This window comes from Boleophthalmus pectinirostris, unplaced genomic scaffold, assembly GCF_026225935.1.
Source record: "Boleophthalmus pectinirostris isolate CB_2022bp ecotype Guang Dong unplaced genomic scaffold, ASM2622593v1 HiC_scaffold_6, whole genome shotgun sequence".
Classification (NCBI taxonomy): Eukaryota; Metazoa; Chordata; class Actinopteri; order Gobiiformes; family Gobiidae; genus Boleophthalmus; species Boleophthalmus pectinirostris.
In genome coordinates, this window is record NW_026571447.1 from 28,139,968 (window position 1) to 28,151,832 (window position 11,865).

Below are 11,865 nucleotides of genomic sequence, written 5' to 3' on the forward strand. Positions count from 1 at the left end.
CACCAAAACCAGAAAGACGTTTGTGGAAACAGGTGATGATAACTTCCGGTGTAATTACCAACATTGGGCTCACTGACCCACTGTGATAAAACCCAATGACGTAAACAAGATCAGTGGCAAAATGAAGACCGCATACATATTTGCTGTTTGGAATCATCTTGAATTTGGTGTCTTCATCTCTTCTAATGTACCCAGTGCACTCAGAGTTGTGTGTCAGTGGGGAAATTATGAAAACTGACGCATGGTTGTAATTGTTGATCAGCCGAACATAACGGAACGCTACAATGACATGTATTTGAAGAAAACTGGGCCTTTTTCTCATTTTTCCTAGATTTTCTCAGACTTACTACTGCGAACAGAGCCCGCTGGAAGTTGTCATCACATGTCTCCAAACGTCTTCCTGGTTTGCGACATAAGCGTGAATCATGGATCTATTAAAATAACTGGATAGGGTATTGCTGCTTGTAGCTGCCTCGAGTTGACGAAGTGGTCACTCACTGGTACTTCAGCGGAAAAAAATCCCCTGGCATGAGAAAGGATTTTTCTCATAGAGCACAATGGTGAGGAGAAAATTCAGTTTGTCGACTGGACAAAAGTTAGTTTAGTTGAAGATGTTTCGCAGCTCATCCAAGCTGCTTCTTCAGTTCTGGTCAGACGCTGGTGGACACTTCCTTATATCTGCAGGGAGGAGCTAACTACACTGAAACTAACACACACACTTGTTTACAGTTTCTGTTAGTTAGTTCAGCCTATTGACCTGTGCAGGGTGTGGCGTCTAATTAGCATAACAATTCATGGCTGTAATGGAGCTTCCACACCTCTGAACCTAACCTGGCTACACCTGTTGTTCTCTTGTTTATTTTGATTTAGGTTTCAGGATGGAGTTGTAGATAGGAGATAGATGGTGTCTGAGGCCTCCATTTCTGTTTAAAGAAGGATTCCCTTTCTTAACAAAAATGGCTTCTTTCACTCCCCTCTCAAACCAATTATTTTCTCTGCTCCATTATGGCCATGAATTGTTATGCTAATTAGACGCCACACCCTGCACAGGTCAATAGGCCGAACTAACAAACAGAAACTGTAAACAAGTGTGTGTGTTAGTTTCAGTGTAGTTAGCTCCTCCCTGCAGATATAAGGAAGTGTCCACCAGCGTCTGACCAGAACTGAAGAAGCAGCTTGGATGAGCTGCGAAACGTCTTCAACTAAACTAACTTTTGTCCAGTCGACAAACTGAATTTTCTCCTCGCCGTGGATTCTACCTGGACGACTGAGGGATTCTTCACACAATGTATTAAAAAGCTGCTCATACAACTTTCAAAAGTGTTGGATTTTGTGGTGATTTTACCTATTTTTAGATCATAAACTTTTTCTCAGCTCAAAATCCTTCAATTGTCTTAAAAATGCTTTATAATCGTTAGCTCCAGCTCCGCTCTAGCTCGCTCTGATTGGTCAAAGCGATCTCGTGAAACACCTGACCGCGCTCCATGCGTGTGCCCACGGGAGAAAAGAGCAGTACTGCGCATGCTCAATCAGCCCACAGCCACCGGAAGCACCTCGCCGGGCTAAAGGCTAATCTGGAGTCATGTGCCTTTGAGCTCGGCCCATTGACTTGAATGGGTGGCCATTTTGAGACCCTGGGGTTTGTAGTCTATTGTAGTGAAGTGTATTTTGTTTAAAAACACAGTGGAGCACTTCCTGTACTACCACATGACATCACAAGATGGACCACAGAGAAACACATCTCCAGATATATTTGGGACGAGGAAACAACATTATAACATAGATCAGAAAATAATGCAATAGTTTTAAAATAGTTTACAAGCAATATTTTCATGTAGAATTGATTTGTTGAGTTTCTTACTGATACTAAATGATGCTGTGCCGTGTTAATAGCCCAGCTCCTTTTACACAACTCACTTCCAGCCCTCAACTGGGAAACAGTTTCGCAACAGACTAAGTTGTAGGTTCACGTTTAGCAGCACTGGATAAATACAGGCTATAAATTCTGTACACAATAAGTCTTCATTCTCACTATAATCACCTATTGTCGCGTTAAATATAGAAATCCAGAAACAGCACGGCGCTCACACTATAACTTGTTTGTACGGTGTATAATGGTGTTTGTGCGACAGTTCGTGACAGCGGATCTCTGTGTGCAGACTTGTAATAGCCCTATTAGCCGGATCCACGAGCTTTAACCAGTTGTACCAGATTTTATCCTGTCTGCAGTGTGTGTGTGCGTGCGCGTGCGTGTGTGTGTGAGTCTCAGTTACCCAGCGGTCAAAGCGTTTAACCTGCAGCTTGGACCTCATTAGAAGAGCTATGGAGGAGCAGCTAGGAGCATCTTTAAAACCAGGTGTCAGACAGATATTAGCCCACAGTGTGACCCGCCAGCAGCTGCTAATGTCCCACTGAGATAAAGGCGAGCATAGATTAACCCCTTTTAACCAGTGCTGGGGAGTAATGCGCTTCATTTACTCGAGTAATTATTTTTTTAATTTAATCGTACTTCTTAGAGTAGCCGCATCTAGGGCAGCAGGGTTTTTCACAGTCAAAGCCCAAGTGTAATTTGAAGGATCACAATTTGCCAATCACAAAGACGGCAATTATAATTTCACGCAACACAACAAACCCTGGTATTAAAACATAAATCGGAAATCAAAACATGTCCAGTTACTCACGATACTTCTTCATCTGTTTCCTTCTGGTTTACAGGAGTAGAGGAACAAGTATCTTTAAAAAAACAAGTATCTTTAAAAAAAAACCTGAGTGATGATTGAAAAAAGTGTAATACTGTAGAAGCCTTTAAAAAAGAGTATAAAGCATTATGTTTTGAAAGATACAGAGCTCTGGAATTAATGAATTATGTATAAAATTTAGTTTGTTTTAATTTATATTTTGTTTCTTATATTTACAGTAAGTTGGAAGTGAAATTGTAAATGCAAATTTGCTGTTCATACGCAGTTTTTTTCGTGGAATTCTGTCATTGTTTAATAGGGTTTGGCTTTATAAGTACATTTTATTCCAGCCTAAACCCTTTCGGTCATGGGTCATCAAATTTGGCCTGCAAAATAATTATATTTGGCCAACAAGACCATATCAAATATTTGTTAGAGCTGGCCCGCTGGCTACAGATAGACAATAGAGACATTGGTTATTTAATTTTATTTATTTGATTTCATTTTATTTTGTTATGATTTAATATTATGTTTGTTCTGGATTCAGTGTTTAAGCAAAACTATTATTAATCATTTATTTTAATAAGAAAAGGTTTAACATTACATATCTCGATAGAAGAGAAAACATGCAGATGTTGTTGAAATTTTTCAATAAATATTTAGTTTTTAGCCCACGACTTAGTTTTTAATTTTGGCCCTCTGTGAATTTGAGTTGGACACCCCTGATCTGATCTGTGGGATTGTAGCTTTGTTTTGTTTTGTCATGCTGCAAAATGACTGAATAAACTACTACTACTTCCTTCTTACTTTCTTGCTTGTTCATGTTACTTATACTTGAGAATGTAGCCCAGTGTGGCATGTAACTCATCTGTTTCCATGGAGACGTGGACGTAATGCCGCCAGGGCAAGTTACAAGTCAGGTCTGTGGAGAGGCGAGTCCACTCACAGTTAGTTTTTCAAGGTATTCTGTACTAATTGTAGCATCCAGTCGAATAGAGAAGGCCAGAACTGACGGTTAAATGACTTTTAATCTTTTCCTTGCCGTGTCATAGAACCAACACAAGAGCTTGTTCTTCTGTCGACTGTTGCTATCTTTAGGTTTTTATATAACTTTTCACCGTTGTTTTTGTTTTTCACCATTAACGTTGCTGTGTTTACTTTGCGTCTCTTCTGTAAACCAAGCTAAAATTTTTATCATAACTTCAGCTCACACAGGAAGTCACCAAAATAAAAGCCCAACCTTACTATTAAATGCCATGGACTGTGTGTTAATGTATATAAGCTCTAACTTGACCCTTACACTAATAAAAACATCTGCAGCGTTCCAGGCAATCAGGTGTCTTACAATAAAGTTACATAGTGCAGCTTTTAATTAACAGTGTTACTTCAGTACCACCTGTTTTAACCCGGATGCCCCGCAGATGATTATCAGTTGTAATCAGAGAGTGAGTTCATAGGTCTTAGTCATTTGTGGAGTCAGAGTTTGGGCGTGCTGAGGTGTGTGTGTTGTGAGGTACTGTCTCGTAAGTGCTTTTGTTCAGAGTGTAACACAAATGAAAAGGGTTATTTTGGTCCCGCAGCAGATGCACAGGCTCATAGTGGGAGTAACAGTGCACAGTGTGTGTGCGAGGGGGTGTCAGACGCACAATGTGTCACTTTATCAGCACAATTAGAGCACTTTACTGGACAGCTCTGTCTTATTGTTTCGCAAAGATAGACCAGACCCGTTATGCCAATTTAACAAAATATCAAAATTAATGGTGAACTGAATCGAAATTGAAAGTGTGGGTGGAGTTTACTTTATTATTGTTTGCATCAGAAGTTTGACATGATTTCAGCTCTTATATCAGGGTAGAACTGATCTCAAGAACAACTTTAAACTTATCTGAAAATGTAAAAAAAAACAAAAAAAAAAACTTTCCCTTTTTTAAAATTTACTATTGAATTAAAGGTGCATTGTGTAACATTTCTGGTCAAGGGTCCGTCAAATACTTATCTTTTTTGCTTCATCTGGAATATTTCAGTATGGTATTAAACCTTTCTGTCTCCATGGAGACCAAACCAGACCAAGTTATAGGGCAGATCTGTGGAGAGGCGACCTCGCACACAGTCAGAATGCCTGTTTTTTTTCTAGGTATTTTTGAACTATAAAAACACCTGTAATTGAATAAATGTAAGGTAGAGCTGTTTAATGTCATACTGTGGAACATTACAGGCAGACCAATGGCATATCCATAGAAACAAGCAAGAAAAAGTTACATGCTGCACCTTTAATAGAAACCGTTTTCTTTAATGTTGTTAAACGTTGCCAGGAATACATTTTTTAATCTCATTTCCGATTAAATGTTTGTTCTTTTTATTGTTGAACCCTGGACTGAAGTTGTTTGAGTAGTTTTGTTCTTAAAAGTTTGTCTGCAGCTTGAACCTACTTGTCCTTTTTTATTAATTCATATTTTTACTTTTAATTCAGTCTGATTTTTATAGTTTATTTTTCATTTGTGTTTTCTTTTGTAATATCTTGTTGTCTTGTTTTATTCATATTCTGGATTTATCTCAAATCTAATCTAAAAATAAAACACTTGAGGGTAAGAGTAATGTCTGCCTTGTGGTATATAAATAAACCTTGACCTCGGCTTCACCTTTTTATTTTTATTAATACTTGTTTGTTTTCATTTCCAGACGATTACAACACGTTTGTACCGAAGCTGGAGAAGAGCGTGAGCGGCAGCAGTCCGTCCCGTGACCGCCTCCTCCTCACGGTCACGATGCTCCTGCTCGCCGCTCTCTTCGTCTCCTAGCGACGACCCCGCCGCCGGTGTCGCCATGCCAACTCGCCCCGGGGCCAGGTGCAGCGTCCGGGCGCAGGACAGGGGGCATGGGGGACGAGAAGAAAGACGAAGACGAGGCAAAGCGAGGGGAGAGGGGAGAGCGAGGGACCAGAAGACCAAAATGATTGAAGTTTTCTAATAGTATGAATGTGCGTGAGTGATGGGTGTGTGAGCTATAAGCCTTAAGGCAGTGACTGACAAAAGCTGAACTATATCGTGCTTAAGTCAGTCAAAACAACAGGTGTCAAAACAGGCCACGAGTCCAGCCTGTTTGATCCTGTACACAAAGCATTTAAACGGCAAGAGCGGCGCAGACGAAATCAAAAAACAAAAGAAACTCTAAAATCCACCCACCTAATTGGAAATCATTCGAAGACTTTTTCCACGGATCTGATTGGCTGTACACATCTCCTTAGGGCTAGTTGCCATAGTTTCCTGCAACAAAACTTCAAACAGAACTAAAGTGAATCGAAATGGCCTTTTTGTGTTCATTTTGTGGCTGGGCGAAAGCAACAAGCCCAGTCTAAAGACATAAGGGACCAGATGCCGAACAGTTCTGGTTGTGTATGATCAAAGTAGCTTTTAGATGAAAAACACACATCCCTGGAAGTACAACGCCAGTTTTAGTTGTCATATCCGCACTGCTTTGGCATCCCGTGGGCATCGTCAAATCGTCGAGAAGGAAAGACACGGACTGGACGGGTTCTGGGGCAACATATAAAGCATTTAATCAACCAATCGTTTGTGTAAGAGATTTTAATGTGCCATCTTGTTAAAGGTCCTATATTATGTTTTAAGATTTGACAATGATATGCTTGGGTCTAAAAACAATCAGGAAAATGTGGTTGGACTGAAGAGGAAGTAAATTGACTTAAATTACTGTGTTTAAAAGTCTGTATTGTTTTGTCCAACAAAAATTAACATTGAAAGTTTTTTGTTTTGTTTTGTTTTGTTTTTAATCAGACAAAAGAAATCAGATTGCCAGTTGCCATTGTCATATCACTTAAAATAATAAGTAAATCAGCGATGTTTCTTGAATGAACACGATGCAGTGTGAAAGTTAAAATTAGGTTTCAAACAATAGCTGTCATCTTCCAAATTGATTGAAGAGATGCATCTTGTTGAAGGTCATTTGAGTTTTGAAGAGAATGGTGACGATATATATGGACTTTAGAGTTGGGGTATGGACTTTAAAAACACGGAGAAGCATTTCCAGGAGTATTAATGATGTCACAAGGTGGAACCGCGGATTTTCAGAGCTGGAGAAGATTGACAGCCTATTCTCTTGTATATTTTAATGTGGCTAAAAGCTAAAAGTCTGTTCAGCATAATATAGGACCTTTATGTTATTATGTTATTGTTTTATTCCTGTCATTTCTGAGGTTATCGAAGCACATGGCGGAGGGGGGCTAGGAGAGGAGCCATGGATATACTCAGCAATACCGACTTCGCCTTCTCAAAAACACAGAAAATAAAGGAATTCTTATGTTTGTTGGGAGCAGAAAGACATAACTCTTCATTCAAAGTGGTGTACAGTCAGTGTACTAGACTATTATGTGAAATCACTTCTCACACCATGTAACGTATGGGTGCACTCTAATACTACGTGTATTTGTCCGAATGAGAAGTTTCTACGTCATGCGTGCCTGTTAGCATCTCCATCTTATCTGAAAATATCAAAAAATCTAAACAAAAGCAACAAGAAAAACTTACAAAACTCACGGCGGCGAGGTAGGAGACATCAAACTTCAAAAACAACAGCTGTACCATCTGGATAGCCGTTTCCATAGCAACTAGCACCTTACCATGGCTTCCCGATCTGGGCACTGACGGACCCCAGGAGGGCATAGCCAGCTTACCATAGTAGCTGACAATGATAAAATGAAGGCGATGGTAAGGGTTTTGAATGACTGTGAAACACCCACCGGCATGTTGAAGAAAATCTATTGTAAATGTTCGAAAAGAAGAAAAAGACGAAGGATGGTAACGCTCTTGTGCCGAGAAGGTGAAACGTCGATGTAAGCATTTTTGGCAAACTTGAATTGCAGTTTTGTTGTGGTTGTGTTTTTTTTATCTGGTTTGTTATGTTGTTGTGGTGTATATTTGGTTGAACTGATGGGGGAAAACTGTGCTACTTGGGCTGAGATTCTGTTTGTTTGTTCATTTTTTTAAGAAAGAAAAATGTGATTATGAAGAGTGATTTGTTATTTTTCACTTCCATCACAGTGTTATTTCTCTCTCAACTCAAACGCAAATCAAATTGGCACCCACATCAAGTATAAAATTATGACCAATGACAGATGATAGGCATGTTATTGGGTTTATACTGCATCAAGTGAATATTATTCCTCTGTGATTGAAGCAAGAAAAATAGAAATACATCTGGAATTACCAAATTTAAGGTTCAAATTGTGGCGAGTGTGAGTCAAAACTCGTTGCCACAGTATTTAGACTTAGACTAGACAAACTTTATTGGTCCACGAGGGAAATTACTTGGACACAGGAGCTCACAGATCACAATATATTATAATAAAAAAGAGCAAAAAATATAAAAGGTAATAATACATTTTAAAAAATAATTAGCAGAAATAACAAGAGACTGGTAACGCTCTACAAAGGCAGAAGGCAGTAACATCATGTTTGGTAAAAAATGAGCTGATGTCATTTTGGAGGTATTTGAGACCTCCTCCATCATGTGAATAAATATTGTGAAAAATATTGAGCTCAAAATTTTTCACATTCAAATATTTCTTCATTATAGCATTCATTCATTATGGCGAGTTAAGGTCTTTTGTAGGGATGTAACAATAACCGAAATATCGTGATATCGTATCATCAAAGTTCTCACAATAATATCGTGGACCATCACAATATATCGAATTACAAGTCTCTTTGCATAAATTAAGAGTTACAGTGCAGCAATAGCTAAAAAAAAGACAGTGGGAACTACATAGACCATGATCCTTTGCTCCATTTCAGTGCTGACTACAAGAAGAAATAACAGTTCGAAGCACTTTAAAGTTTTAGTTCTTTGGATTAAGTCTTGTCAAGGCATTTTAAGAGAAAAAAAGTAGCATATTCACAGTTTTGTTAACCTACACATAATATCGCAATAAATATCGTACCGTGAAATGTGTATCGAGAAAATATCGTACAGAGAGATTTGGATTTTGTTACATCTCTAATCATGAGCCTCCCCATCATATCGTGAGCTTTCCAACGATATCGCAATAAATATCGTACCTTGAGGTTCATACCTTGACGATATCATATCGTGAGACTTGTAGTCTTTTACCTTTGTAGGGCGTGGCAGTCAAAATGTTCGGAGGTCATAATGTTATGCCTGATTGTCATAAGTGTCATTAGAATTGCAGCCTCTGATTCACAAAAAGTGGAAGTGAGCAATATGGAAAAAAAAAAAAAAAAAAAAAAGGCCTTTGTACTGGTCACAATGTTGATTTTTTATCACAATTCATTTCCATTTCTCATGTTTGCCTTAAGTTGATTAAACCTACCTACATTACACTATAAAGATCTCATGATGGGGTCAGATCACAGCTCTATTTGACATTGTCCTACACACTCGCTCTATGATGTAACAGACGTTTATATATTGTCATTCAGCCCATGTGTGCACTGTGACTGGGGGGTTGCATTGGGTCGTATGATGTGGTTACTAGATCTGTATAAGAAAGTTTATCACTCCTCATAAAATTGCACTTATAAACTTAGACACGAAAGCAAGTGAGCGTGTGCGTGAAAATGCATGTGTCCATTTTGGTTCACGAGTGCCGAGAGGTCGCACTTTACAGCGCAGTAATAGCATGCTAATAGGGTACGAATAGCAGGGGGTAACCAGGATCAGTGCTTTTGGCAGGGCTGGGTCCATATTATTTCTAAGAATATACTAGGGATGCACCGATCTGATACTGGGCCCCAATACAGATCAGATATCGGTGTTCAAATACCGGTTCAGTCAATATTCTGGTTGGACATATACATATATATTTAGGTCATGGGTCTCCAACCTGTAGCTCGGGAGAAACAAGAAGCGCTCCACCCCCTTCCAAGTAGCACTCCAAGGAATTTCTGAATTAGACCATTGTGCGGAATACCAAAACTACACTAATAAATGGACAATGGTTTATGTTTTATAGCTCTTTAACTGTACCCAAAAGCTTGCCCTCTTTCTTATAATCGTCTCAATTTCTTGCAGCTACTAAAATGAGTAGCTCTCTGGCATTTTTCTTTAGTAAAGTTAGCTCACCAAAGGAAAAAAGGTTGGAGACCCCTGATCTAGGTCATAACAATGTTTAATAGGGATGTGACAATAATTGAAATATCATGATATTGTATCATCAAAAGTCTCACAATAATATCGTGGGGCATCACAATATAACGAATCACAAGTTCCTTTGCTTAAGTGCATGGTTTTATAGTAGCAACAGCTTATAAACTACATATCCCATGATTCATTTCAGTGCAAACAACATGAAAAGATGTTTTTTACTTGAATTCTTGGGATTATGATGGAAATAATTCACACCAAAATCTTGTCAAGGCATTTTTAAAGCTAAAAAGTGTCCCATTTCCAATTATATCAGCCTCTTCAAAATATCGCAATAAATATCGTACCGTGAGATGCATATCGTGATAATATCGTACATGAGATTTGGATATCATTATATCCCTACTATTTACTCATCAAAGTCGGTTCAGAAAGTCTCAGAAAGTTTGAACTTTTTTTCCATACAAAATTGTTCTGTATTTCTTGAGTGATAAATAACAGCAACATAACACATCTGGATCAGTTTTGTTTTATTTTAGTTTATTTAAAATTAAATAAATTCTGCAGTTACTTAAAGCTGTAGTATCAAAATCGGTATAGCAACTGAAAAAGCTGGATTGGTGCATCCCAACTATACTATACTATATTTTTGGTAAGAGACAGTCCTCTTCATACTCAGTTATGGTTATAAGTCAAATGGTACAAGTTTCCACGAGTAATCACCTTGTATTTACCAGACATTTACTTGTAGTTACGATGCTATTCCCATTCTATTAGTCTACCCTGCTTCTACTGCGCTGTAATGTAAAGTGTTCTGATCTTTATTTTTGTTTCATGTGAGTCGAATGGTGAAACGATTGAGGATTTTTGTTTCTGCTTTTTCAGTGTGTGTGACTGAATGTCGTCTGGCAAAACAACAAAAGCATTTACTAGCGTTGGCAACAACCATTTACAATCATGTTTACCTTTGACTGGAATGACTTTAAATGAACTTGAAAATACTGTAAACAGAACAGACTGTAACAGAGGTTATAACAATGATCATAACAAAATAATAAGCTTACAAATCTTACTTTTACCCATGTGCATCTGCGTCTTTATTTGTCCCTAACTCACTTTTGCCATTTCGGTCTTTGAAGATACACACCGGGCTAATCCTTAACAGCAGATGGAGAAGCCAGCGCCTTTCTACCGCTGTATTCCCTCCTCTGAAGATAATGTTGTTTGCTCACTAACAGATGGGGTATTTACATATCAAAGTTAGCGTAGCGATGTCCCCCACTGCAGTAATACCTGTACATACGCCGATTAGGACAGATAAATGCTTTAGTCACAGGGATGGTATTTGAATGACAATAGAACAGACTAGAAATGTGTGTGATAATGGAGCTCCAAGCTGGCCATGTGATCCCAACAGGTGTTATCAAACAGGTGAGTACGGCTGCCAGATATCGACAAAATATATGCGAGAAAAGTACGTGTTAAAACTAGTTACTAACTAGAAAGTGGTTTCTTTTAACACTGGGGTCACATATCAATGGAGAGAATCTGAAAAAGTGTGAGTCAGAGTTTGTGCAGGATGAAGATTTTCAAGGGCAGATAGTGAAACATCATTGCAAAAGGCACTGCACTACCACTACAGGAAACTTTTTATGAGCCACTACACTATAGTAAATGTATTCCCAAAGATACTACCTCATTCAAGCAAATATATGAACAACATTCATAAGTTGTAGGACATACACCTCGATACACAGGCCACGATACGATACATATCTCGATTTCAATTTGATAAGGTATATTTCAAATCCATTCGATACGGTTCAATAAAAAATAAAGTCTAAATCATGCCTGTGATACTAAAAGTTTTTGTTAAATCACTTCTTGTGCAAAGTTCATGTGAAACACAAACATTTTAATCATAAAAACTGTGAAAATATCAAATGTGTCGCACAAACTTTGTGTCACATAAACTTTCCTTCCTCTGAGCAAGAGACAAAACTGTGTAACAAAATAATTTCATAAAATATACCAAAAATACTCTTGGTGATATATCGATACAGCAGCCCAC

At 38.3% G+C, this 11,865-nt stretch overlaps 1 protein-coding gene across 1 annotated transcript in view; it reads left to right on the forward strand.

Moving 5' to 3' along the window:
* efna3b (ephrin-A3b) overlaps positions 1–5,476 on the forward strand; it is a 124,942-nt gene extending 119,466 nt beyond the window's left edge. Inside the window, exon 5 of the mRNA XM_020928080.1 lies at positions 5,358–5,476. Within this exon, the coding sequence (XP_020783739.1) occupies positions 5,358–5,476 (119 nt within the window). The remainder of the gene's footprint in view (positions 1–5,357) is intronic.
* Positions 5,477–11,865: the final 6,389 nt, after the last annotated feature.